At 34.8% G+C, this 27,544-nt stretch overlaps 2 protein-coding genes across 3 annotated transcripts; both read left to right on the top strand.

The window, feature by feature from the left end:
• Positions 1-621: 621 nt before the first annotated feature.
• LOC120352000 lies at positions 622-1,155 on the top strand. Its single transcript, XM_039431397.1, has one exon. It carries the CDS (start codon positions 622-624, stop codon positions 1,153-1,155), a length of 534 nt encoding a protein of 177 aa, XP_039287331.1.
• A 10,309-nt stretch (positions 1,156-11,464) lies between these two features.
• Positions 11,465-20,746, top strand: LOC111062508 (transcriptional repressor scratch 2). 2 transcript variants are annotated; one of them, XM_039430478.1, is made up of 4 exons: positions 11,465-11,683; positions 16,137-16,267; positions 18,013-18,310; positions 19,455-20,746. In XM_039430478.1, the coding sequence occupies exons 1-4, from the start codon at positions 11,605-11,607 to the stop codon at positions 19,697-19,699; spliced, it is 753 nt and encodes a 250-aa protein (XP_039286412.1). In that variant the 5' UTR covers positions 11,465-11,604; the 3' UTR covers positions 19,700-20,746. The 2 variants fall into 2 exon arrangements, with proteins under 2 accessions (XP_039286412.1, XP_022205887.2); XM_022350195.2 differs by lacking the exon at positions 11,465-11,683 and adding an exon at positions 13,372-13,589.
• Positions 20,747-27,544: the final 6,798 nt, after the last annotated feature.

Raw genomic sequence — 27,544 nt, 5'->3', positions numbered from 1 at the left:
ATTCTAGGGTAGTCAGTGTTTATCGAGAAGTGAAAGAGAACGGTCGTGTTTTTCGTTGCTCCGTTATCTGCCACTAGATAAAGTGGCCGTAACTCTCAGTTTTTGGTTAAACGTGAATTTCAGTTTGGACATGATAAATTAATGAGTTTCTGACTTGTGTGTGGAACCTGCTAACGTATTATAATTATCCAAAGTAGATTGAGAAAAGTGTATAATAATATAATTTTTCGGTTTGACTCTTATTAATATGGCAGATTGTAGTAAGTGTAATACGAGCTTTGCAAATGCCAGCGAAGGTATAAAGTGCAGTAAGTGTGCAGGTGTTTTTCATGCGAACTGTACGAGGCTTGGGAGTTCTGATAAGTTCAAAAAAATGAACAATCAAGCACGATCAACCTGGAAGTGTGACGAATGTATAGGTGGTTCGGATGGTAATAGTATTGATGCCAAGTTGAATAAAATATTAGATTCGATTACTGAACTGCGTACGGAGCTTATCTCTCGGTTCGAACCTAAGATTCAAACTCTTACAACTGACGTCGAAGCTTTAAAAAAATCTAGTGTTGACATTAACTCGAGATTTGATGAACTTTCCGCGAAGATCGATGAAAGGCACCGGAAATGGAGGCAACTATCGCAGGACAAGCAAAAGAAAACTGTCAGCTGCGCGAGGAGATTAATTTTCTTCAACAAAGATCGAGGATTGAAAATATAGAAATCACTGGTGTGCCACAGACTGATAGTGAAAATATTTATAGTGTACTGGGGGCTGTTGCTAAGGCTATTGGAGTTCCATACAAAGACGATGATATTGCTATAGCGCACAGGGTACCAAACACCAGGGGTAACTTCAATATCATCGTCAAGTTTGTCGCAAGAAAAATCAAAATTGCATGGCTTGAAGCGGCAAAGAAGAAAAGGGGAATAAATTCAAGCGATCTTGGTCTTGGGCTTCCTAAGTCAGCTGTCTACATCAATGAACATTTGTCTCCGATAAATAAACAATTGCTTGGAAAGGCCAAAGAACTCAGGAAAAATGGCAAGCTTACTTACGTCTGGGTAAAGAGTGGAAAAATATTTGTGAGAAAGGATGCGGCGTCTCCGGCTAAACAAATAGTGCGTGAATCCTCACTAAAAAATTTCATCCAGGAGTGAGGCAGGTCAAAAGCGGAACTGAAATTAACTCTAATAGGAAGTCACAAAAGCTTAAAGTGTTGTAACTATTATTTTTACTTCTATTGACTTTATCATCAGATCATTCAAAATTAACTTTTGGTTACAACTCAGTTCCTGGAAGTGTAATGATGATGAACATTTTTTTTCTCAATGCCATTAAGTTCAGGACATTATTCATGTTAAATAACTTTAAACTTCAATTAGGATATAATTTCTATCATATAAAGAGCAGAAAAAGCTGAAAAAGTTTTTATTCATTCTATTCACTATATTTATTTTATTTTTTGGCATTCATATTTGGTATCGATTAATGATTTTTTGTGCGAATATTCACTTAATATCAAATTATGTGGAGAATACTTATATAGGTAGCCTAATTTACTTTGAAATTAATCCATAAGAATGCGTTTTTTTTCTGAAGAGCCCAGGTTCAAGTGACGTATTCTAAATTTAATAATTTAATTTGCTTATTTGAACTGATTAATGAGTTGTATAAGCCATGTTAAGATTAATCTAAACAATTAATGAAACCTTATTATTTGAAATATTAGTTAACGACTATATAAATCGAATCTCTTTATTCCTTATTCTAAATGGTAGGTTCCATCACACAGGTTTGAGGAATATATTGTTTTTTATGTTTATTTTTTTTCTTGGTGTGTGCGTGAGTGTGTGTGAGTTTTCCAATGAGGGTTTTTGAATTTAGCTTTTTTACCAGATTTTCCACCAATTCTCTAAAATACGAGTACACATATTTCACTCATGATGAATAATGAAGAAGATAACTGTGTGCTATTGAATAGTATTGATGAAGTTAATATCTCTCATATTCCACAAAGTAATAATTTGACAATTCTTCATCAAAACATACAAGGCATAAGCAGTAATTTTGATAAATTTGTAACTTATTTGAGCTGTTGGAATGTAAGGCCTGCAATAGTTGTGTTATCTGAAGTGTGGTTGGATACAGATGATCAGGTATCGCATTATTTTATTGAAGGATATGAATTTTATTCACATATTTCTACTTTTACTAGAGCCACTGGTATTGTAGTTTATTATTCCAGCAAACTAGTTGATTTCAGTTGTAATTTGACCGACTGTGAATTGAGCGGTGCGGATGTACTGTATCTACAGTGCGCCTTATCAAATTACAATTTCAATCTGATTTGTCTTTATCGATGGCATGGCTTTGACTGTGATAGATTTCTTTCAAGTCTTGACTCAGTTGTAGCTCGTTCAACAACCTGCGATACTGTCTTGATAGGAGACGTCAATATCAATATTCTTATCAATGATGATAATAAAGTTGACAGCTACTTAGAAATTCTCAGTTGTTATGGCTTTGAACCAGTAATCAACATACCTACCAGAGTAACTGAAACAACGGCAACTCTAATTGACCATGTCTTATTAGATCGCGGACCTTCACAAATTTTGTTAGGGGCGCAGTAATTGAAACCTTAATAGGTGATCATAGAGCTGTGTCCCTGACTCTCCGATCAAATACCGTAAGATATAACGATAATTCAAATAGTAATAAATTTAAAATAGATTTTCATAGTCTTAATAACATGCTGATGTCTCATGATTGGAGTGACGTATTATTTAATAATAATGTTGATTATAAGTTCAACAATTTTCTTGAGACATTTGCAAATTATATTGAATGTTCCAAAAATAAAATTGAAATTACATCAACTGAATCAGTAAAAGTAAGAAAGCTTAAACCATGGATGACAAATGGTTTATGCACAGCAATTCACTCCCGTGATAAGCTATTCAAAAAAGTAAAAAGGAATCCCGAAAATAAAAATGGAAAAAATGAATTTAAAACTTTTTCTAAAAAAATAAAGACCTGGATCAAAATCGAAAAAGAGAAGTACTACGCCACAATAAATTTATTAGCTCCACGTCAAAAATGGGTAGTTCTGAATAAGCTGTGTGGGAGACCAAAAAAAGGAAGTCTCGATGAACTAAAAATTGAGCACGGGAGTGAGATTGTCAGTGACCATCAAACTCTGTCAAACCTTTTAATAATTTTTTTGTAAATATTTCTAAAGATATTGCAGCCTCATCAGGTAATTAGTTGTCAGTGATGTAGAGAGTTATAATGAAAATTTTACAAAAACCACTTGTCAAAGATCTATATTCATTGAGCCTGTCACTTTCAATGAAATCTTGATGTACATAAAGGAATTAAAATCCGGTAAAGCTCCAGGGGACGATGACATATCTTCTGGACTATTGAAGTCAGTTGCTATGTCTGTAGTCCCAATTCTGGTAGATATATTCAATTGCAGTCTTTCTACAGGTATATTTCCTTCCAGGATGAAATTGGCCAAGGTAGTACCCATATTCAAATCTGGCTCTAGATCAGAATTAACTAACTATCGACCTATATCCTTACTTTCAATTTTTTCTAAGCTGTTAGAAAAGGTAATGAGAAAAAGGATTCTTGATTTTCTCAACTCATGTAACTTTTTTTATAAAAACCAATTTGGTTTTCGTGAGTTGATGAATACGGAGATGGCTCTTCATACTTTCATGACAGCTATATATTCTGGCATTAACTCCAGACCAGCGAACTGTGTTGCAGGATTATTCCTGGATATAAAAAAGGCATTCGACACAGTAAGCCACACAATTCTGCTGGACAAACTATATAATGCTGGTATCAGAGGTGTTGCACATATGTGGTTTTCATCCTATTTGAAAGAAAGGGTGCAATATGTTGTCATAGGAGGTGTGAAGAGTGAGGTCCAGGTAGTAGATTGTGGTGTACCACAAGGATCGGTCCTTGGGCCAATCCTATTTCTTGTATTCATAAATGACCTTTTCTCATGTAACTACAATGGTGTGCCAGTGTCATTCGCAGATGACACTGCTTTTGCATATTGTGGGTTGGATGGTTTGGACTTGGAGAGTGTGATGCAGACTGATGTTGATAGGTTGTTGTTGTGGTTCAAACACAATAATCTGACTCTTAACCTGTCAAAGACCAAGTATATTCTGTTCACACTGTCGTCAAGCTGGAATTTACCATCTGGTTTGAAGTTCCACGTTGATTGTTTGCGGAATAATTGTAACTGTCAAGTTGTCACGCAAATTGACTCCATCAAATATTTAGGTGTTACATTAGATGAGAAGCTTACCTGGTCTCTACACATACGTTATGTTAAAAATTATCTTTTACATATCCTGAGAAAATTCTATTTTCTAAATAAGATTCTTCCAACCACCATTCTTAGACAGTTATACTTTGCTCTTGTTGACTCTAAACTGAATTATGGAATAAGTTGTTGGGGCTCTACTTACATTACCCACTTGAGACCACTTATAACCTTACAAAAATCTATTGTCAGAGCTGTTAAAAAATCAGGAAGATATGAACATGCCTTTCCCCTTTTTCAAGATATAAAATGCTTGCCTCTAAGATACATATATGTTTTCAAAGTTTTATACCTATTCTTTGTAATGTCTGGAAACAGTGGTCAGGCACTTTTCAGGGAGAGAACAAATTATCAAACTAGGAGAGTCACTTCTGATCTGCTAAGGCTTCCCAGGTCATATACCACTTGTTTCCAGAAATCGTTTGTATTTCTAGGTCCGAAATTTTTCAATAATTTACCTTTTGAGGCAAAGAGAATTGATAATAGGAAAATGTTCAAATATTACATTCTTAAATGGCTTAGAAATATCTTGCCTGATTGTTTAGAACACATGTTTTTTATTCTTTCTTAGTTTTCGACATAATAATTATTATAGTTGTTGAAAATCATATCAAAAAGTAATTAAGCCCAAACTGGAAATGTATGAGAGGTGAGTGAATGTGTGAGTGTGTGTTTTCATTTTTTTTTGCCAAAAAAAAAAAATTTTTTTTTTCTTCTTTCTGATTTTATTCAATTATAGTATAAGCACTCCTGCTTGCACGCGTTAAGCATTTTATGCTTACAGCAAGCTAGAAATATTCTGTTTCAGAAAAGCTTTGTTTTTTTTCATAATACATCATACACGTAGAAAGCCTTATTACATAAATTATATTTTATACAATTTCTTCAGTGCACTTTGTATTTTATTTCCATTTTTGATGTTTGATGTATTTGAAATTTTGTATGTATTTGATTTTTGAATCAGAATAAAAACAATTTGTATTTGTATTTGTATAGTCCCCATTTATATAAGAAAGGTAACCACAAGCTTCCTGAAAATCACAGACCGATTGCCAATCCACCTGTATTTCTAAAGATATTCAAATACGTAGTGCTCCACAGATTAAGAAAGTACTTGAACAAGTTAAAACTGCTGTCCCCTAAACAGTTTGGATTCAGGCCCGGCACTTCTACAGGTGATGCGCTTTTTTCTTTTATAAATGAAGTGCTGAATTCTGTGGATGGAGGATCCAGGGTATGTGGCCTGATTGCAGATCTTTCCAAAGCTTTCGATCTTGTAAACATTGAAATTTTATTGAAAAAGATGAAATTATATGGTTTTGAAGGCAAGGTTCTCAAGTGGTTCGTATCATACTTTGATGAGAGACATCAGTGGGTGGAAATACAGTCTCACCCTTTTGTGTATCAGTCGGAATGGTTACAGGCGAGGAGTGGGGTCCCTCAGGGATCAGTCCTTGGTCCTTTGCTTTTCCATCTATATATTAACGACTTGCCACCACACCTTGAGCCAGCACACTGTGTTTTATACGCTGATGATGTAAGTATTTTATTGAAAAGTAACAGTCAGCATGATATGGAATCTGAAAGTAGAAGAGCTCTTCAGAAACTAGAAGAATGGCTGGCCTCAAATATGTTGGTACTAAATTACAATAAGACTATGCAGATTCCATTCAGGACGGCTCGGGAAGCAGTATTGGATACGAGAGATGGAAACATAGGTTCAGCAAACGAGGCAAAGGTACTTGGAGTATAGTGCTGGACTCTGAACTCTCCTGGGGACCTCATTTAGACCAGCTAAAAAGCAAACTAAACTCAGCAGCATTTGTTCTAAGAACCGTGAAAAAATTGCTGGATGCAAGAACGCTTAGAAGTGTTTATTTTGCTGTGTTCCATTCTCTTCTTTCATACGGTGTTATATTTTGGGGCAATTCAACTCATGCAATACATATATTTAGGATTCAAAAGTGGGCAGTTAGAGTGATGGTGGGTGAATCTATTAGAGAAAGTTGTAGAGATTATTTCAAAGAGTTGAAGATTCTCCCATCACCAGGTGTATATATTTTAGAGGCTCTTTGTTTTATTGATAGGAATAAAGATAGGTTCAATACAGGAGAGCTGTTTCACTCATACAATACCAGATATAGACAAAACCTCATAGACGACATTCATCGAACTGGTATATATGAGAGGGGGGTAAAGAGTGCAGGAATTCGGCTTTATAATTCATTGCCAACACGCATAAAAGCTCTTACAGATGAAAAGTTCATAATTAAGGTGAGGGAGGAGTTGTTACAGGTTTGTCCTTATTCCAGTGAGGAATTCTTTTTGCATTATAGAATGCAAAGATTGACGACTTAGATTATAATTGACAAATCCTTATACCCCTTTCATAGGTGGTCAGTGGGATGAAAAAATGAAATGAAATGAAATTGCACCCCAGCTGAGCTTCTGCAGTAAATTTGAACATTTTCTGTTCATTTGCTCTCGATAAAGCTGAGAAAACGCTAAAAACGCAGATTTTGGGCGATCTTTGGAAATTTTTCCAAATCCGTTCTTATTGCGCCTATAAAGGGCCAACTGAACACACCTACCAAATTTGAAATGTTATGTCATAATATGACATAAAAATATTATTTTTATCATATGTTAGGATGATTCAGTCGGGGGTCCAGACTAAACGTCTGGCCAAACGGATATGGCGAGCTAAGCGAGCCTGACGGCTAGTAATATAATATTCCCAGGAATAGCTCTGATTGAAGTAGCAGTACCCAATCTATATTTCCGCGATAAATAAGGACCTCCTAAATAGGTATTTAGGAGATACTGGATAAATTGATATTTAGGAGCTCCTGGATAAATGAATTTCAATCTTCAACTTGGTGCCAACCTAACAAAGTCAACTCAACTTAATGCCAACCTGACAAAATTTTTAATTTAGTTACCAGAACAACTGTTTCGAAGAGGTACTCTCTCTAGATTATAGTTCTATATTAACATATGGTATGGACATTTCAATTATAATTTTAAGATATTGGAATAAGAAGAATATACATGCTAAAAGACAAACTTAAAACTCTTAAAAACCACCCTTAGAGTTAAAATATCGCCAAAAGATTTCTTAGTGCGCCTCTAAAGGGCCAACTGAACATACCTACCAAATTTGAACGTTTTTGGTCCGGTAGATTTTTAGTTCTGCGAGTGAGTGAGTGAGTGAGTCAGTAAGTCAGTGAGTGAGTGCCATTTCGCTTTTATATATATAGATTGATTATATTACATTAAGTATATTATTTTTTATTTTGATTTGTCTCTCTGTATTGTACTGGTCTGGATTATATATTATAGGGAGCTGTATTAATTCTAAAATCATGTTAAAATATAGGTAAGGAATGTTTTGAACTCGTAGCTAGAGCATAAGATTTCTTTTTCTAGCCACGCCAATTATTTAACAACAGATTATTTATTTATTTTCTTGTAAAACTGTTGTTAATTGGTGAATAAAATTTGATTTGATTTGAATATTACATAATTTGAATTAATATTATATAGGACTGATGAGAATCATAATACTATGATTTGAATAATACAAAATCACATTGAATCTGTTATCTGAAGAATACATGTATAATACTGCATCATACTGTTATCTGAATAATACATGTCATTATGCATCATTCTCTCCTTCACTACAAATACGTCTAATATAGGTAAACAAACTAATCTTACGTCTTCTACTCTGGAATGGGAAGAAACAAATAACTCTTCAAGTAGAGAGATCTCAATCATTACTCTCATCGCAATTCAGAAATATTCATGAAGTTCGGTAACTATATTTGGTTAGAGGTAGAATCATTATATGATCAGCAAGAGACAACAGTCCATAATTTACATTATAGTACACAATATTATATAATATATCACATTATCACAAAGTCAATAATTTCCCCCTCCTCCCAATATAATTATATGGTTGTGGCAAGTGATGCAATCAAAGACAAAGAGGAAAAAATGTATACTATATCAGAGTGGGAGGAGGGGGAAATTATTGATTTTGTGATAATGTGAAGTAAGATTAGACATATATTAAAATATAGTATTTTTTTCTTTGTAATTGAGTAACCTCTTTTCTTCAAAGTGCAATTATTCTAGCACTGTGAAGCAGGTTGAATATTACTGGAGTAGGGAAATGTTTATGAACCACAAAAATAACAACAAAGAACATGAGTGACATAAAAGTAGAGTGATGATGAAATGTCACCGGGGACTTGCACAGCTACATTAAGATTTACTATCAGAATTCATTATAACACACCAAGGCTTCTCATTCAACCAGCGCTGACAGTATGAAGTGAGTTCGACCACAACTAATTCAGTCTGCTTCAAATCGTTCGCAACATTTGGTTGTACAGAGGATGTGGTTGGATGTGCGATGTTAATCGACTTGACAAGTAAGTAGAGGCACGAAAGAAGATGAAGAAAGAGAGGAGTAAGAAGGAGTGGAGGAAGAAGAAGGAGTGAAAGAACGAGGAGAAGGCGAGGTACTAAGAAGGGGGCACAGTTGTTCCGGTGTAAAAATACACCCAAATAAAACTTCAGAAATAGAAAATGCTGGTCCGATCTCTGATCTGTAGGCTGTATGCAACCAGTACTAGCAAGAGCTAAGAAAAATTCTTGCAGCTGCAGCTTACTTCCTGCCTTCTTCCGACTTCAAAATTATTATTGTATGCGCTCATTATTTCTGTTCTAGGTCTGATTTCTCTCCACGAAAATGTGAACTAGTAGATCTAGAGGACATTGAAATCCATAAATGTAGCTGGATTACTATAAGATTATGCTCAAGTGTTGAACACAGATATAAATTGAAGTGTGAAACTTTATTGAATTAGCTATCAGCTATGGAATGATGACTGTGTTGATGGTTGAGTTTTGAGTGCTTCATGACCATTATAGATTAATTCAAGATACAAGGAGTCAATCATTTGGATATCCTGATGATCTATATTCCATTATAATGCTCATTGAAATACATTTCTTAAACGAGTATTTCATCGGTTAGATAGATTTTCTCTACCTGGAGGTACTCATTAGTCCGTTAATATAGAAGTTGATAAATTTCAATTGAATCAGTTCAATTGAAACACAACAATCCATCATTCTAGAAACTTACTATTAATTCACAACATTCAAGGAACTTTCTAGAAATGTATCAATATCAATAGCGTTGCAAATTTAAACTACTAGATTTTCAAATGCTGTCATATAATGAACGGAATGATGAATGTTTGTTCCAAATAGAATTTCTAATTACTTGCTACTACTTGCATACAAGGGTTTGAAAATCCAGTTCAAAACACTTCACTCTGATATAACAAGTTAACGAATTGGTATTTGTATATGATGGGCTGAGTTGCTATCTTGTGGCGAATGGCAATTTTCCAATGTGAGTTGCGTTTTATAAACGCGGAAACTACAAGCTTATCTAGTAGTAATCACGTTCCCGTTTAGAAGCCGTTTAAGACAGTATGGATAGGAAAGGTATGAATCCATTATGGATATGGAAGTCTGAAGTGGAAAGCCGTCTTATTTTTACAAGAAGAGAGATAAGTTTTTAGAAACCAGAGAGATCACCAGAAACATGATTTTTTTATATTATGTCGAATTTGAATATACAGTAATCTAGACTATATTCAACTTTTCAATAAATGCTTCAGCACGTTTCTCAAGGCGCAGCATGTCAGGTGAAATCAAATCTATGAATTGAATTAAATCTTGACAAAATTATTTTTTATTAATGTTAGGGAGAAGATCAAATAGGTACTTTCACCTGCAGTGTTGGTTACTGAGTCTGCTGATACGCCGTTGAATATATGTATAGACTACACTGCAATACACTAACTTCTATTTCGATCTGTACACAAGTGAAGGAATTGCTGTTTATGATGTGGTACTCATCACGCAATGGTCAAACAAGATTTTGATGCATGCTATTGTAGTATTCTTCCATAATGCATGAAACAAGTAAGTGATTTATAATATAACATAAGTGATTTATAACCATCAATAATAGGAAGTGGATAGTGGATGTCGATAACTTATTTATTCCATTCGCTGATAAACATAAGCAGGCAATCCTGGAAAGAGAAATCATTGAGAGCAAGTAAATAGTATTATAATAGTGAATAATATTCCATTACAGTATCTATACTAATAAAATCTGGAGGGAATTGATAAGTCATCTTTGCCAGGTCTGACTGGACATGAGGCAAAAATAAATAATATTAACTAAGAAATTCACAATAAAAAATATCAGTAGATCTAGAGGTCAATAAGGTCCTAATTTATACAAAATGTGTAATTTACTTTTCACATAACTATCATTCCTAAGCAAATCACAATGGTCAGCAGGCTAATCAAAATTAAAAGTATCACCAACAAATATAATATACGTCAAACTTGACTGGTGATTCAAGTCACAAATGATAATATTCTTTATGGTTTCTAAAAGAACAATAATTGTATAACAATACAATAATTAATAGTACATAATATAAATAGTGTTCAATGTATTTGAACAAAACACTTATTGTTCAAAATGCTACGGTATCTGAATGGTATTTGATAATGACCTTCGAAAATACTCTTTGAGAACCAGATTATCAGCATTTATTCGAAGTGATGACATGGAAGTGCATGTTTCAAATATACGCAGTCTTAGTTTCTATCACAGGGATCTCTGAGCGAAAATGAACCCTCAATCAAAAAAGTCATCACCACGTGTTAACAGCTTCTAAGACAAGCACCAAGACTCAAGTATATCAATCTGCAGTATACACGACATTTATTTCTAGGCTCCCCTCACAAGCCAGGGAGGGACTCCCGCCTGGAAGCCAACCACCACCGGTTGTTAGACTCAGCCACACCACAGAAAATAAGTTTCGTCTCCTCCACAGGCAACACGTGTCTTTAGAACGCGTGCCGTGTCTTGCGATGCGAGGGGCGAAGGGGTTCCGACCACTTGCCGTGTTGCCGGCACGCGTGTGGTGACGTCACACGTTGTTTTCTGTCTTAGGGATGCTATTTTTACACGGACCAAGATGTTGGCTGCCCCTGAGAACAGAACATACTCATTCCTCCCTGTCAGTAGTCGAAAGTCACTAGACATTAGCAGTGGGCTGCAGCCTTGTACGCAGCAGTATTGCACAGGGTTAGTGTATTGTTTGATGCTCGAGCTGCATGCAGTCTGCTGCAAGTGGCTGCCATGCCTAGAGCGTTTCTCTTCACACACCGGCGCTACACTGAAACGCCTGCGGCCCTGTATCCACCCACGACAGCAACAGGTTAGTCAGTGGATATTCTATTAATTTAAAAATAAGTTAATCATCCATTATGATACTCTCGCTCTATTTTGTAATTCATATCATTTATTTTTAGGAAATGTAAAGGGTTGTGTAGCAGAATTACTCTTTTCCCATCTATCTATTTATTCCATTTAATTATTTATTTCATTAAATGGATTAATAGATTCCACTACATACTTATAAACTTATACACTTATACTATAATATACTTAAATCAAGTTCACAACTACAGCTAAACTCTTTGCGATTGGACCGTAATGCAAAAATATCTTCAACATCTTAAAGCCAATAAACAATTTTATTTGTTGAGCTAAGCTAATAAAACATGACCATGACTTGTGATTCATGTTAATTCCAATAAACCTTTGGCTGTATTATATGTTCCTCAGCGATTTAAACTTGTCATTAATTCCTTTTCACAAAGAAATAGTACAGCTGGATGAAGTTCTGTTGATCTTCGAAATGAAGATTGGTCTTGTAGTTCGGTATTTGGACTTGTGCAAACAACGTCTAAAATATTCATGCCTATTATAAACAGGACATATTTAATTGTGAGATTTGTTGGATCACACTTTATGAACACATGGAAGAAGCCTGATCACAGGCCGGACTCTCTACAACCCTCATGTAGACACACGCTTCATAGGGCTTACCGTACTCGATATATAATATTAAATATTATATTATGTGATAAATGATTGTTGAGAATGTTTCAGTGATTCAATTATGGTATTCGAACGAGTTTTAGGAGATTCAGAAAGAAATTTTCATCATTGATGAAATTTACAACCTCCCGTTAATGCGAATAACTATCGACTACCATTTTAAGGCATTTGCTGATGATCCAATGTGATGAAACTTCTATCACGCAAATCTCTGCGAATCACGTTTTTGGTTGTCAATCTTTTTTTTGTAACTCACCGTTTTATATTTTTTTATTCATAACGAAATCTATGAATGTAATTGGCTTTTTTCTCGATGATTCCCCTCTATTCAGAGATCACCATCTCTCTATACCTCTTGATTTGTTCAATTTTGATTATTGTAATTAAGAATAATAAATCTATACCATGAGAAGTGGTAATATTTACCACTTTATAGAAGAAATATTTTTGTAATAATTGATGGTGAACACAAAGCGAGGTGTAGTTTCTAAACGGTATTTGATAATGACCTTCGAAAATACTCTTTGAGAACCAGATTATCAGCATTTATTCGAAGTGATGACATGGAAGTGCATGTTTCAAATATACGCAGTCTTAGTTTCTATCACAGGGATCTCTGAGCGAAAATGAACCCTCAATCAAAAAAGTCATCACCACGTGTTAACAGCTTCTAAGACAAGCACCAAGACTCAAGTATATCAATCTGCAGTATACACGACATTTATTTCTAGGCTCCCCTCACAAGCCAGGGAGGGACTCCCGCCTGGAAGCCAACCACCACCGGTTGTTAGACTCAGCCACACCACAGAAAATAAGTTTCGTCTCCTCCACAGGCAACACGTGTCTTTAGAACGCGTGCCGTGTCTTGCGATGCGAGGGGCGAAGGGGTTCCGACCACTTGCCGTGTTGCCGGCACGCGTGTGGTGACGTCACACGTTGTTTTCTGTCTTAGGGATGCTATTTTTACACGGACCAAGATGTTGGCTGCCCCTGAGAACAGAACATACTCATTCCTCCCTGTCAGTAGTCGAAAGTCACTAGACATTAGCAGTGGGCTGCAGCCTTGTACGCAGCAGTATTGCACAGGGTTAGTGTATTGTTTGATGCTCGAGCTGCATGCAGTCTGCTGCAAGTGGCTGCCATGCCTAGAGCGTTTCTCTTCACACACCGGCGCTACACTGAAACGCCTGCGGCCCTGTATCCACCCACGACAGCAACAGGTTAGTCAGTGGATATTCTATTAATTTAAAAATAAGTTAATCATCCATTATGATACTCTCGCTCTATTTTGTAATTCATATCATTTATTTTTAGGAAATGTAAAGGGTTGTGTAGCAGAATTACTCTTTTCCCATCTATCTATTTATTCCATTTAATTATTTATTTCATTAAATGGATTAATAGATTCCACTACATACTTATAAACTTATACACTTATACTATAATATACTTAAATCAAGTTCACAACTACAGCTAAACTCTTTGCGATTGGACCGTAATGCAAAAATATCTTCAACATCTTAAAGCCAATAAACAATTTTATTTGTTGAGCTAAGCTAATAAAACATGACCATGACTTGTGATTCATGTTAATTCCAATAAACCTTTGGCTGTATTATATGTTCCTCAGCGATTTAAACTTGTCATTAATTCCTTTTCACAAAGAAATAGTACAGCTGGATGAAGTTCTGTTGATCTTCGAAATGAAGATTGGTCTTGTAGTTCGGTATTTGGACTTGTGCAAACAACGTCTAAAATATTCATGCCTATTATAAACAGGACATATTTAATTGTGAGATTTGTTGGATCACACTTTATGAACACATGGAAGAAGCCTGATCACAGGCCGGACTCTCTACAACCCTCATGTAGACACACGCTTCATAGGGCTTACCGTACTCGATATATAATATTAAATATTATATTATGTGATAAATGATTGTTGAGAATGTTTCAGTGATTCAATTATGGTATTCGAACGAGTTTTAGGAGATTCAGAAAGAAATTTTCATCATTGATGAAATTTACAACCTCCCGTTAATGCGAATAACTATCGACTACCATTTTAAGGCATTTGCTGATGATCCAATGTGATGAAACTTCTATCACGCAAATCTCTGCGAATCACGTTTTTGGTTGTCAATCTTTTTTTTGTAACTCACCGTTTTATATTTTTTTATTCATAACGAAATCTATGAATGTAATTGGCTTTTTTCTCGATGATTCCCCTCTATTCAGAGATCACCATCTCTCTATACCTCTTGATTTGTTCAATTTTGATTATTGTAATTAAGAATAATAAAATCTATACCATGAGAAGTGGTAATATTTACCACTTTATAGAAGAAATATTTTTGTAATAATTGATGGTGAACACAAAGCGAGGTGTAGTTTCTAAACGACTTTGATTCGAACGTCTGGCGAGAGTCGAAAGTTAGTGAGGCGTTTTGAGAATAATTTTGGGACGTGTGCCAGAAACCACTCACTGCTCTCATGATGCCTCCTGCCACTTGTTTGCTCTGCCTTCATCCACCTGCTAATGCCACCATCTCGATTTAACTCGCCAACAAACAATCTCTACTTCGATTCTTCCACGTTCCAGACCTATAAAACTTCTATTTCCTCTCTCCCTTTCTCCTGTATGTTTGTGGACTCTTCCATTAGTAGAAGAGTAGTTTATCACAAAATTTTTAATACATTCCTATGTTTTATATAATACTTCCATTGCCGGGTATTCCATATGGTTCAAAAACCATGTGAATTCATAACTATTGAATATATTATTAATAGGCCTACTTTATCAGTGATTTTCTATTGCTACTTTTTGGTGTCATTTTTAAAACTTCCAAGATCAATCTTTTACTTCCCATTTGTGTTTTCCACCAGAGGATGATCTTGTTCCAATCAGCTCAAAATAGTTTTTCTGAAAGCTTTCTAGATGAGAAAATCGTCAATCTTCTAAAAGCAAATCTTAATGAGTGCCAGAAACAGCATCAAATCCATTTATTTCAAGTATACTTTAAAATTACTCTTCACATCATTGATCATTCGCTCAAACTATTAGTCCACTGTATTATCACATCAGGTATTCACAAATTACAAATACAGAATCAATCAAATTATCAAAACGTCTATAGTTATTTGAAGGGTTATAGTTATCTAACGTTTCCAAGTACTTTTATCCAGATAAGAATCATTCATCTTCTTCTACTAATATTTCTTCTATAACTCTCTCAATCGGCCGATTCCACTACGTTGCGGGTTGCGGTTTCTTCTAAGGTTATATGAAATCATTGAGAATTCCATTTGCTATAGGCTAATGAACTATTCTGGAAGTCGAAATAAAATGCAATTGCAAGCGATTGACTTGTATGCTAAAAACCGGGGTGTCCACTGTCCACAGTGTTTGGGCGCAGACTGCAACCAGATGAGGGGGGATGGGGGGCGTCCACCTTGGTGTAGTGAGGGGCACCCCTACTAAGATTATCAATGATACTGTCGAAAACTGTTTTGAAACACTTGTTGTAGCCTCTCTGAGTGATTATTCATCAAATTATCACCTATGTGTCGGTGAAGTTATATTTCATAAGAGTTTGTTTAAGTCTAGAAATTACCACTCACCAATAGGTTCTGATTCTTCTGATGGAATCACTCCTCAACCAGAACCAAATAACTATTTTCAGCTCAATTTTTTAAAGCTATTATGTAAGTTTTATAAAAATACTAATTTTCTACAAGAGGAATCAATAAATATGTCCTGTTTGCAGATGAAATAATCGCAGAGCACGCTGTAGCAGCTGATTGCCCCGATGAGTTGTACAACCTCACACAATTGGCTGAGGTCTCCCTTGCTGCAGCTGCTGCCGATGGACATGTATTTGCGTCCGACTTGCCCAATGTCAGTATTAAGTACAAACATAAACAAGAAAGTATAACGTAAGCATAAAAATAACTCAGCCAAACAGAGAACGGGAATAGCCTACTGTACAGAAATCCTGGATTCCTACCACATGAGTGCTTCTTGTAAAGCACATAGTGGGTTGAAATATGATATTAATTTCATTAATAATATCCCTCACTCTGTAAAAATCAAAGTAGGCCTACCGGTACCCTTTTTTCAACTATATTTTTTCTCGCAACATGTTTTGACGTCATTTCCACTCACTTAATATCTTGAAAATAGATTTTTTGACATGTCGAAGTGTGAGGAATAAAATAACGTCAAAAAATGGTATTGAGTAGGTATTGATAAGAAAGTAGATTCTCAGGCTATCTAATTGATTTCTCCATTTGTATGATACTTTTTGCAAACCACCCGTTGGGCTCTTACTGACAATATTAACTATTTAAAATTTTTATTGTTTACCAAAACCATTTCTATATTTTTCATGTTATGGTAACGTTATCAAGCTTGTTTCTTTATTTGATAGTACTCCACTCTAACCAGCTTCTAAACAAAGAAAACAATGGCAATGTTATTGAATGATTTATTCATTACATTATTATGACGATTAATACAAACTATCATACATACTTTTTTTCCTTGTCAGAAAACTTGAGCGGCTTAGCCAACATAAGCGGCTTTACCCTTGAAAGTTCACAATTCTTTCGAGAACTCTTATCCTTCCATGATCATTATTAAATTAAGATCTATGATAAGGTCAAGGAACGTTTTCATAGAGTTTCAGGGAAAAACATTGAATCTTCTCACATCAACACCCTCTAGAAGGGAAAGTCTGAATATCATGAAACACACATTTTCTCAGCAAACTGCTTTCCTCTGAAAATTGAATTCAACATTTTATTTTTCATTCTGCAGAAGATGCATAATTCATATAAATAAGATGGTTTTTACTTAATAGTATGAATCAACAGTTTGATCTTAAAATAAATAGATTTTTCTAGGATTCCAATTTCTCAATTTCATGAACAGTAACCATCCTCGCCTTGGAAAATTCATGTGAAGATTCATGATAATTCTGAATAACGACGGTACATACTATGTCTCGGAATGAGGAGTTATCCTACAATGGTCCAATTGGAATTTCTCACAAGATGTCCACTTGCAACAGAGATGCAGCACAAAACCATTATTAATTATTGTTCATTTATTTGAGTGTACTGCACTCTATCCAGCTTCCGAACAATGAGGATAATGACAATTATATTGCATTTGCACTGTGGTACATTATTGTGATGATCGATATAAACGATGGTCCTCATCGATGCTAATATATATTTTTTGTAAACGTATATATGAGATTGATCTAAAACTGATCGATTATTCTAATTTTTAAGTTATAACTTACAACCATTCTATGTATTAGGAAGAATATTGTAAAGATGCGTACAGACTTGAGCGCCATGAACATGCGCATTTAAATTTGCATCAGCTGATGCTGAGCTTATTATATCTGTTTTTGTACAGATACAGTAAGATATAGATATAATAAACTCAGCATCAGCTAATGAAAAATGAAATGCGTGTGTTCAAGTCTGTACGCATCCACAAAGTAAAAGGGATACTTTCTCAATCCCTCTGACGCACCATAAGATTTTCAAAATAAATACATATCAGCATCTACGATACAATAATGGTCCTCCATTAATTCAAATTACTCATGAAAGTTTCACTTGGCACAGAGACGCAGCACAGAGGCACACGCGGAGCAAGCAGCCTCGCAGGGCAGCCACGAGTGCATGTCGTGCGGCAAGCGATACAGCACGTCAAGCAACCTGGCTCGTCACCGACAGACACACCGCGCCCCCGACGACAAGAAGGCACGTCGCTGCCCGCACCCGCAGTGTGGCAAGCTCTACGTGTCCATGCCGGCATACAGCATGCATGTGCGCACACACAACCAGGCCTGTCGCTGCCCCGCTTGCGGCAAGTGCTTCTCGCGGCCTTGGCTGCTGCAGGGCCATCTCAGAACTCACACTGGTTCGTGCAAAAATAATTACCCAACAACTATTTATTCAGATAGACTAATTCGCAAAATTTCTGAGTAATTTTCTTGACCCGAAATGATTCTTCCACTAATTATTAGCTTACAAAAACTTTTTTTCAAAACTCTTATTAATTTACATAATAGTCTTCAAATTTAGTTGAGTTTTGTATGGTCTTACGTTTTTAAGGCAGGTTTCCGAGCTCGGGATCCAGCTAAGTTTCACACTTTAATCGGCTTTAATGTTTCATCAATTTCTTCATTATTATAACCAATTCTTTTCGGAATTCTATTAAAATTCACTTCGCACTGTCAGAATTGGTTAAATGAGAAGCTTCCATGCTATTTTCATGAGGAATGCTAATAAGCAGCTGTAAGTTTTTCTATAGTTTTCTGACTAGCTTTCAAATTCAGCTAATAATTTTCAAGGTGTCTCTTTGATCTTTCAAGTAAAATGAACGAATTCTACCAATAAAAAGAGAAGCAATATTTTCTCTCAACTTACGTTACGGTATTTCTTTTAAATATTTATTTTTCGATTAGCGTGATTGGAGATGATTCTGGTTGTAGAGACTATATTGTTCAGATGGGTTGTGGTAGGATTATTCATACAATATATCTTCTTGTTATTAGTAATTATTTATTCCACATTTATTTTCTGCTAAGAACTATGCCCACTAGGGGTTCATTGTCAAAGGTGCGTTGTTGAAGAAGAGGTCGTGAATGAATAGATTCATCTATAAAAATAGTATTTTCAAAAACTGAAAGTTGAGACAACTTATAAAAGGTTTCCAAATGTCTCACATTTCAATGTAAGATATATCGAATCTCCACTAGACATTACAAAATGTATCAACAATAATTACACCATATTACAACTAGGCCTACGAATGAATATTGACAGATTTGTGGATTGAACTTGGAGAGTCCAGGCAGAAAGCTAGTTTGCTCAATTATTTATTCTTTTTTGTCATGTATATTGCCTATCAATTACATCTTACAAATAAACACAAATTTTAGTATTCCAATATTTCAATGAACAATTATTTGTGAATATTTGAAGTATTTTTGTTTCTCAAGAATCGATTTATCACTACACAGGAATTGATAGCTTATTATCTATATTTTTTCTGATTCTAGGGGAAAAGCCATTCAAATGCTTAGAGTGCGGCAAAGCGTTTGCCGACAAGTCGAACCTGCGCGCGCACGTGCAAACTCACTCAGGCTCCAAGCCGTACCGGTGCTCCAGGTGTGGCAAAGCCTTTGCGCTCAAGTCCTATCTCTACAAACACGAGGAATCGTCCTGCGTCAAACCCACAGTTGGCAGCAGTGGATCGCGGCTACTCGTACTGGCGGCAAATGTCGCACATACATTGTGCGATTGACGGTAGCATAATACACACATACTACATGCTATTGAAATTTTATGATTCTCTATGCATAAAATGTAAGATAGAGCTCATCAAAGTATTGTAAACCACAAAGATTGTGCGAGTGGGGCTCCTACTAAGGAACGAGTAATCGAGACTCAAAACTAACCAAAGTATGAGGATGAAAAAGATTGAAATCGTTGGAGTATGAGCATAACGGTCTAAGTAGTCATGAGTTTGTAGATGGTGTTGATGTTGAATTCTCCAAGTTGAATCCAATAGATTAAATAGTTTTTTCCAACAACTCTTCCAAAAGTTTTCAATCTTAAAAGAGAGGACAATCATTTTTGTGAACCCAACCTTTGATTTGAGTGTTAATATGATAACTTGAGAGGAAACGAATTCTCTCAGAAGGTTGTACGATTGCAGATTCTTGATAACAGAAGTGAAGAAAGAATATTTTTATGTAGTTGAAGACAAGTAATTTGTTTTTGTCATTGATTATTTGCAAACCGGTAGTTGACATTTTTAATCATTCATAATGATTTTCTTTTTGAGTAACTCAAAATGAGATTTCAATACACAAATCTTGAGAGTTGGGAATTTCAAGTTGAGGGTGTAGGTATTTTGAATAATGGTTGCATATTTTTTGCATACGTTGCATTCTATACGTTGTACAGAAAAGATAAATTCATTGACTAACGTAAAAGATTACTTTAGTACTAATTTCAAAAACTAGGAAAAAATGAGAAAATTAAAACACTATACCTACTGATAATATTCAAATACATCTTAAAAAAGTTAGAAGAAAGCTTATTCATTTTGGTTCAGAATTAATTGATTAAACCGTATTATATACCTTCACAAGATAAATTAATTCTCTCCTTCAATAAATGTATATTTTCCTATTAATGCATTTGATAGGCGAAGATGTTGGTTGAATCCATGGTGTAAAGTCAACGTACTGTTATTGAAAACGGATGAATAGGATTAAAATAAGAATAAGATATATAATGTTAACAAAAAACAAATTGGCCTTGAGGAAACTCAATCCACACTCTACATAATCTGATCTCTTTCTATTGATGTTTTGATTACTGCTGCCATAGTTATTTGGCAGCTACCTGCTGGTTAAATCAGTTACAGTGGAATGAGATGGTGTACTCAGTTCATTGAAATTGAATTATCAGAATGAGAAAAGTATCTTAAAATGGGAAATATTATCAGTTCGCAATTATGATAATAGAAGTGACCTTCTTAGTACAATATAAGAAAATATATTTGTGTTTTGTAATAGAGTAGCTTCAAGTGTGTATGCGATAATGTGATTATATGAGTGAATGTACTGGACTGTATAGAGTGCGTATGATTAACTTACAACAAATAGAATGTCATCACAGCTAGAATGTCTCATTTCTAGGCTCAGAATGATTAAGTTAAGATTTGGCTTGGTTCTATTCGAATAAAGGATTATCAACCATCAACGAATATTTATAGAACAAATATTTTATTCTTCTGAATTAATAAATCAATTTATCTTTATTCGAGAATATTAAGAATGTGCAATAATATTGAGAGTTAATGATTGGATAATGGATGTGAGGGCTGCAGAAGAAAATAAAATCTTCATGTAAAAAAACTGCTATCAAGTTATGACTGCATCATCCATTGTTAATATTTGGCCTCAGTGTACTTATTTTTCATTTAATCTTATCAAATTTAAAATATTTCGTTGTTGGTTATCCATCTTGTTTTCATTGGAATTATGACTATAAAAAATATTACTATATTAAAGTATTTGCTCGCGATTCTTGTACAATTTACTGTACATTTCTAATGCACATGATTAGATACATATATAATATTTTATATATATATATATATATATATATATATATATATTTAAGCAATATTTTAAAAACATATTAAGCTACTTTCATTCTGGCTAATAATTCCCGATAATTCGATATTACTATTGTAAATATTAAATAGATAGTAGTCTGAAAGGTACCTACTTGTAAATATGAATTTTGGTTTGAGATATATTATTTTAATAAGCTTTTATTTAATTAAGAATAAAACACAAGGACGAGGATGTCTAGTCATTCATTATTATATATTTTTATAGCATAGTAAATTATTGTAAATATTCATATACTATATTATTTGTAGAGACATTATTCTAACTTGACTTGGTTGATTCTTTTTAAGTTAATGAATACTTATGTTATTAAGGGTCAAAACTTAGTGAAGCTGCAAAGATATAGTAGAAGGTAGAAGCATCGAGGGAGGATACTTTTTTACTTATGGCAGAAGGAAGTGGAGACATTATAGATACATGCATAACAGCTGCCTTCTTCACTATCCTCTAACGCTTCACCGCTCCACAATGTTTTCACCCTATAATGTTTTCCTAGTTTTACATTAATAATTTGTTCATTTATCAACAATATCGAAATCTGCTTTGTTTTTTTATTAAAAACTGACTTTATTACATTTTCTAACAGAGTTTATTATTATGAACCTTGCTTGCGATTTTTGCAGACTTATTCGAGAAAAAAGAGACTGGATTGGAAATTGAAACAGATATTGAAAATTACGAATGTTTTAGAATGGAGAATGTAAAATAATTATTAAGATTTATGAGAAATGGGACGATTTACACAGACCGGAAAACTTATACCGTGCCAGGGTTACAAGTGAGAATAGTGGTAGGGACTATCCTCAAAGTCTATTATTTCATGATGGATCAAGCTTTCAAAGAAACCTTTCTTTTTTCCGAGTAAAACCATTTTAAACCATAAATGGAGTAAAAATTTTGAAGATTGCTTTTTTCTGTTCAGAGTTACTATATTTCATGACCGATCAAGATACTTGGAAACTGTTGGTAAATATTTGATTGTATGGTATGAGATGCTGTGGTATTGTATTGACAATATCAAAGTCTTATTCTTTCAATGTTGGTAAATAATTTATATCTATTCCATTATAATATTTAATATTTCCAGAATTATTTTTCAATGATTAAATGGATAAAACAACAAAAACTTGCATCTATGTGGGATTGCATCAAGCATAATCTCAATACATAATTGCTCTGGAGACTGAATTGGGTTATCAGTTGAAGACATCGGACTTGGGATATTATTAGATTCTCCCAATCAATGCACTCCATAGTTTGGATTGTGCTAGATCCTAAACATTCATAAACATTGCACAGCATGCAGCGTGTGTGTGTAAATAAATTCACATGAACGCACACATTTCATTCAAGGACTCAGGGCATGTTAAATGGTGTTTTCAGCCCATCGTTGTTTCTATATTCGAAAATTAATAGTTGGAGCAATCCAAGACAAGCGCGGTTGAGAATTGAGAGCGTTATTGAGCAACAAAGTTTAGTCTACAAGAAAGAAGATTGAGCCATGTGCTATTGGGATGAGCAACACGAGCCACATCCACATAAATGGTCGCCTATCAGCCAAAATAGTGAATGGTCAACTGTTTCTGCTAGCTTGTGATCGGCATAGATGGCAATGATCATTATCTATTTATTGAGAGAAATATTGCATAGTTCATTCATCAACATGTATGTATTTTGTTTCCTCTCACTGGAAAGGATTATTTGCTAACTGAACTCAAGAGATCAGAATATCATTCATGTTTTATATTTCTATAATGGCTCAGACAATAAGTTAAACTGAGAAATTTAACGAGATTTTGACGAAGGGAAGTGGGATTGTATTTAAATTGATAATTCTTTATTCAAATAGTATTTTCTATTATTCGTATGGGATTAGATCCATCTCGAAGAAATCTCTATAATAAAAACCTCCGTGAAACCAATATTTATTGTGACGACCAATGATGAGGTAGTAAGGATGCATGATCATAAACATTAGGGAGAAGTGATATAAAGTTGATTGTAGGAAGAAAGAAAAAATATATTTGAATTGGAAGGAAAGAAGAAAGAATTCCGTTCTTCAAAGTTTTATTGTTAGGTGCTTGATATAAGAATTATAAGAATAAAGTTTGAAGGAATTACATGAAGGATAAAAGAAAAATATTTCAATTGAAGGAAAAAGGAAAGTTGAAACTTTCATATTGATAAGAATAACGAATTTATTTGTCTCATCCCAGTTAAAGGGAAAATGAACCAAGAAAGTACGAGTGAAAATGATCAGAGTTGTATTTTTTTACCCTTATTGAATTGGTAGAAAGAATAGTAGATAGAGGATTCTAATAAAATGTTCTCTAAGCTTAAATGACTAATACTGTCTAATAAAGTATTTCAATAGGGTTAATTGAATTTTTTTAGTTAATAAAGGAATAATTTCATAACATCAATTTTTCTTCAAAACTTCTCATATAAAATACAACACTAGCTTCGGTTAGTTATAAAAAGGTTTGATGAAAAAAGTACTATGAAATTATTTCTTTATCAATTGACTAGTACTGTATTTTATTCTATCTAAATTTCAACTCAATCTATATTCTAACTGTGCACAGAGCTCATTACTGATGTTGAAAATATAGTGGTATGATCTCTTTGTTTATGATAATTGAATTGTTATGTTACAACATAATTTCTGGATGTAGATGGAACATATAGATACATGAAAATGTTTCTGGTTATTATAACAACATTGTTTGAACTGCAGGCCTGCACAGTAGTACACTTTTTACAACTGGTAAGCGCGACATTTTTTTTAATGTTATTGTGTATAGTATAATATTGTTAGTATTTTTATAATGTTAAACTGATACTAAAGTTCTCTTTCCTTTTTTTCTTGTCTTTTTAGTTTCATTTTTTTGTTTTCTCTCTTTCTTATTTGCTTTGTGTTAACTGTAACACTTCCTTTTTTCGGCCCAAACAGGTTTTTGTAACCTTTGAGATTATTTTCCATTGAATGATTTTTTGTAATGTTCTTCAGGGTATGATTGTGATTTTTTAGTTATCTTGTAATTATTTCTGGAAATATGGTAACTTCATGCTGTGTATATACTGTAAAAAATGGAAAATAAATTGATTTGATTTGGAATTATCAATTCTTTTAGACTCCTAGAGGAGGTGGTATACAAGCTCGACTAGGTAGGTAGTTCAAATAGAGATACATATAACTGTATACAGGTAGTAGCCTAATATTTATATGAACCGTACTATAGATAGAGATGGTAATGATATATCATTCATATACGGTATGAATAGATGATGGTAATTGGGAACAAGACTAGTACACTGAACAGCTGTGTTGAATAGATGGTGGTCATACAGACGATGATTCAATAAACACATGTCTGAAGGAAACTGGAGGGAGGTGATGTTTGAGAGTGGTGGCGGTCAGTCTCAGTCACATTGGCGGTTGTCCGCAGTTTCGGGACAGTCAAAGTGACGGCGAGAGCCTCTCGTCACAACATGGCCGGGTCATGGAGACCACTCACCTTCTCTATGCTCTTCATTGCTGTGCTAGTATCCGGATTTGATTATGAACATAATAATAAGGTGAGTGAGATTAGATTTTTATAAAAAGAGTGGTATTGTTATCGTTGTTCGTCATAGATTTCGACGTGGATCTTTATTATTCTTCTTATACAAGAGCTCATTCATTTCAATTGGTACAACACCCCTAGAGAGAAATTATTTCTTTGATACGGTATGGAAGTCTGCACTGGTAACACCAGAAAAATATAATCAATAACACAACAATTTGGATTGTATTCTCTGAATAAGATAATATCTGAAACTGATATTATAATATTATTATATTTTTGTTTATGAATCTAGGTTTGATTATAGGTTATTTGATGCTAGGCTTGATTCCCAGATCCCGATGTTTTAAGTTTAGTTAACTCAAAAACATATTGCTGTATATTGGCATTCATCCGCACAGTACCCACTCACTTTCAGCCAGTTCTCACCATTCAAAAGCGTTTTCATCTCTGACCAAGGAAGACACGATTTTCCCAGATGCTTTCGCCTGTAGAAACCAAGAATAGGGCACTTGCCAATGAAATGAACAATATCCTCTTCTTCCTTCAAGTTGCACAAAGAACAAAGTTTGCTGCTTCGCGTGTAGGAATATTTGTTCAATTGTATGAGTTCATTCCTAGCCTTGAAGAACCACTTAATTAATTTGAAGTCATACTCCTCGGACACGTATTCATTGCTATGACTGAGCTGGCTCCGAAAAGGGTAACGTTGACTAGCTACGACTTGCTGAACCTGTTGATCATACAGTTTTTCTCCTATTGTTGTTAAAACTTGGTCTGTATTCAAACTTCCATCTCTGATGCCATCCAATGAGATGCTGAATAATTCCTCCAGTTTCCGCCAATCCTCAAACATAAACGCTTCTTTACTGATCATCTCCTCCATTATACATTTTGGATATCTATCCTCTGATAACTTCAAGCATCTTTTGACAAATCCAAAGTGTAGCCTCAGAGTATGTAGAAAAATTGGCTGTAGTCCAGTCTCTAGAAGCATGGCAAGTTTGGGAGAATATGTTGGCAGACTAAACACTTTTCTTATGAAAACCCATTGTATACTCTCCACCAAGTCGAACATCCTGCTTCCCCACACCTGAGCACCATAGCACATTATGGATCGGACAACCGCTTCAAACACCTTCAGCTTTGCTTCGAATGTAATAGCATTGTTCAACAACAGGTTATTAAACAGACTTAATGCCATTTTCGCCGAGGCCAATCTCTCTCTGAAATGCAGTGTCATTGAAAGTCTTGACGTCAGATTTATTTCTAGATACTTGTAAGAATTGACAACTTCGATTGGTTTTCCTTTGTAACACCATTTCTCATGCCTTCCTTGTTTTCCACCGTTTCTAAAAATCACTATCTTGGATTTATCAAGGTTGACAAGTAGGTTCCATCTTCTGCAATATTCCTCTAATGCTGTGATCATCTTTTTCAAATCTAATTTATTTGATGCAAGAAGTACAATGTCATCAGCATAGGCAAGTATTCTTATATTTGTGTCATTCAGCTTCACACCCCCCTCCATATTCTCCTCTAAATCGTTTAGGAACAATGCAAACAGTAGGGGGCTCAGCAGACAGCCTTGCTTCACGCCAGTATTAGTTTCAAATGCATCTGAAAGACCCTCTTGACTCCAGACTCTCGCTGTGGAGTTTGAATAAATAGCTTGGAGGATTCTTAGCATTTTTGTGGAAATTCTCATTTCTGACAATTTGAGAAACAACGAATGTCTGTCAATTCGATCGAATGCAGCTGAATAATCGACAAAGAAAGCATAGACTTTCTGCCTCTTGACTGCAAGCCTCATTCTGATAATTGCCATCAAATTGAAAATGTTATCTACCGTTGAATAACTCTCCCGAAAACCAGCCTGGAACTCTCTCAGTTTTCCATCACGATTGACCCATGCTTTCAGTCTATCAAGGAGAATTGCAGTGAACAGCTTTGCTCCAGCATTGCCAAATGAAATGCCTCTGTAGTTTGAAGCATCCCCAGGGTTGCCTTTCTTGAAGATAGGAAAAACTATTGATCTCTTGAAGCTGTCTGGGACACAGGAAGTGCTGTACATTCTATTGTAAAGATTCAACAGACTCTCCATGAAACAGGTGGGCGCATTTTTGAAAATTCATATGGTACTCCATCCTCTCCAGGTGCTTTACCATCTTTCACGCGGACCATGATCTTCCTCAACTCCTGCATCTGGAATGAAGCATCCAACAATTCATCCTCAATGTAGGGCTCCACATACAACATTCTCTCAGCTGTCACTGCAGGGTTCAGCAGTTCTTGAAAGTGTTGAATCCAATCTCCCATTGATATTGTTGAACCAATAACAACATTGTTTGAACTGCAGGCCTGCACAGTAGT

The sequence above is a fragment of the Nilaparvata lugens genome, chromosome 6 (assembly GCF_014356525.2).
Source record: "Nilaparvata lugens isolate BPH chromosome 6, ASM1435652v1, whole genome shotgun sequence".
NCBI lineage: Eukaryota > Metazoa > Arthropoda > Insecta > Hemiptera > Delphacidae > Nilaparvata > Nilaparvata lugens.
This window is presented reverse-complemented; position numbering and strand designations above follow the sequence as displayed.

Excerpts from the sequence above, each read along its gene's own strand:
- LOC120352000 (XM_039431397.1), top strand. The coding sequence starts at position 622 with ATGGAGGCAACTATCGCAGGACAAGCAAAAGAAAACTGTCAGCTGCGC.
- LOC111062508 (XM_039430478.1), top strand. The coding sequence starts at position 11,605 with ATGCCTAGAGCGTTTCTCTTCACACACCGGCGCTACACTGAAACGCCT. Across the intron at positions 11,684-16,136 it reads TCCACCCACGACAGCAACAG|ATGAAATAATCGCAGAGCAC; the intron begins GTTAGTCAGTGG and ends TCCTGTTTGCAG. Across the intron at positions 16,268-18,012 it reads TTGCGTCCGACTTGCCCAAT|AGACGCAGCACAGAGGCACA; the intron begins GTCAGTATTAAG and ends CACTTGGCACAG.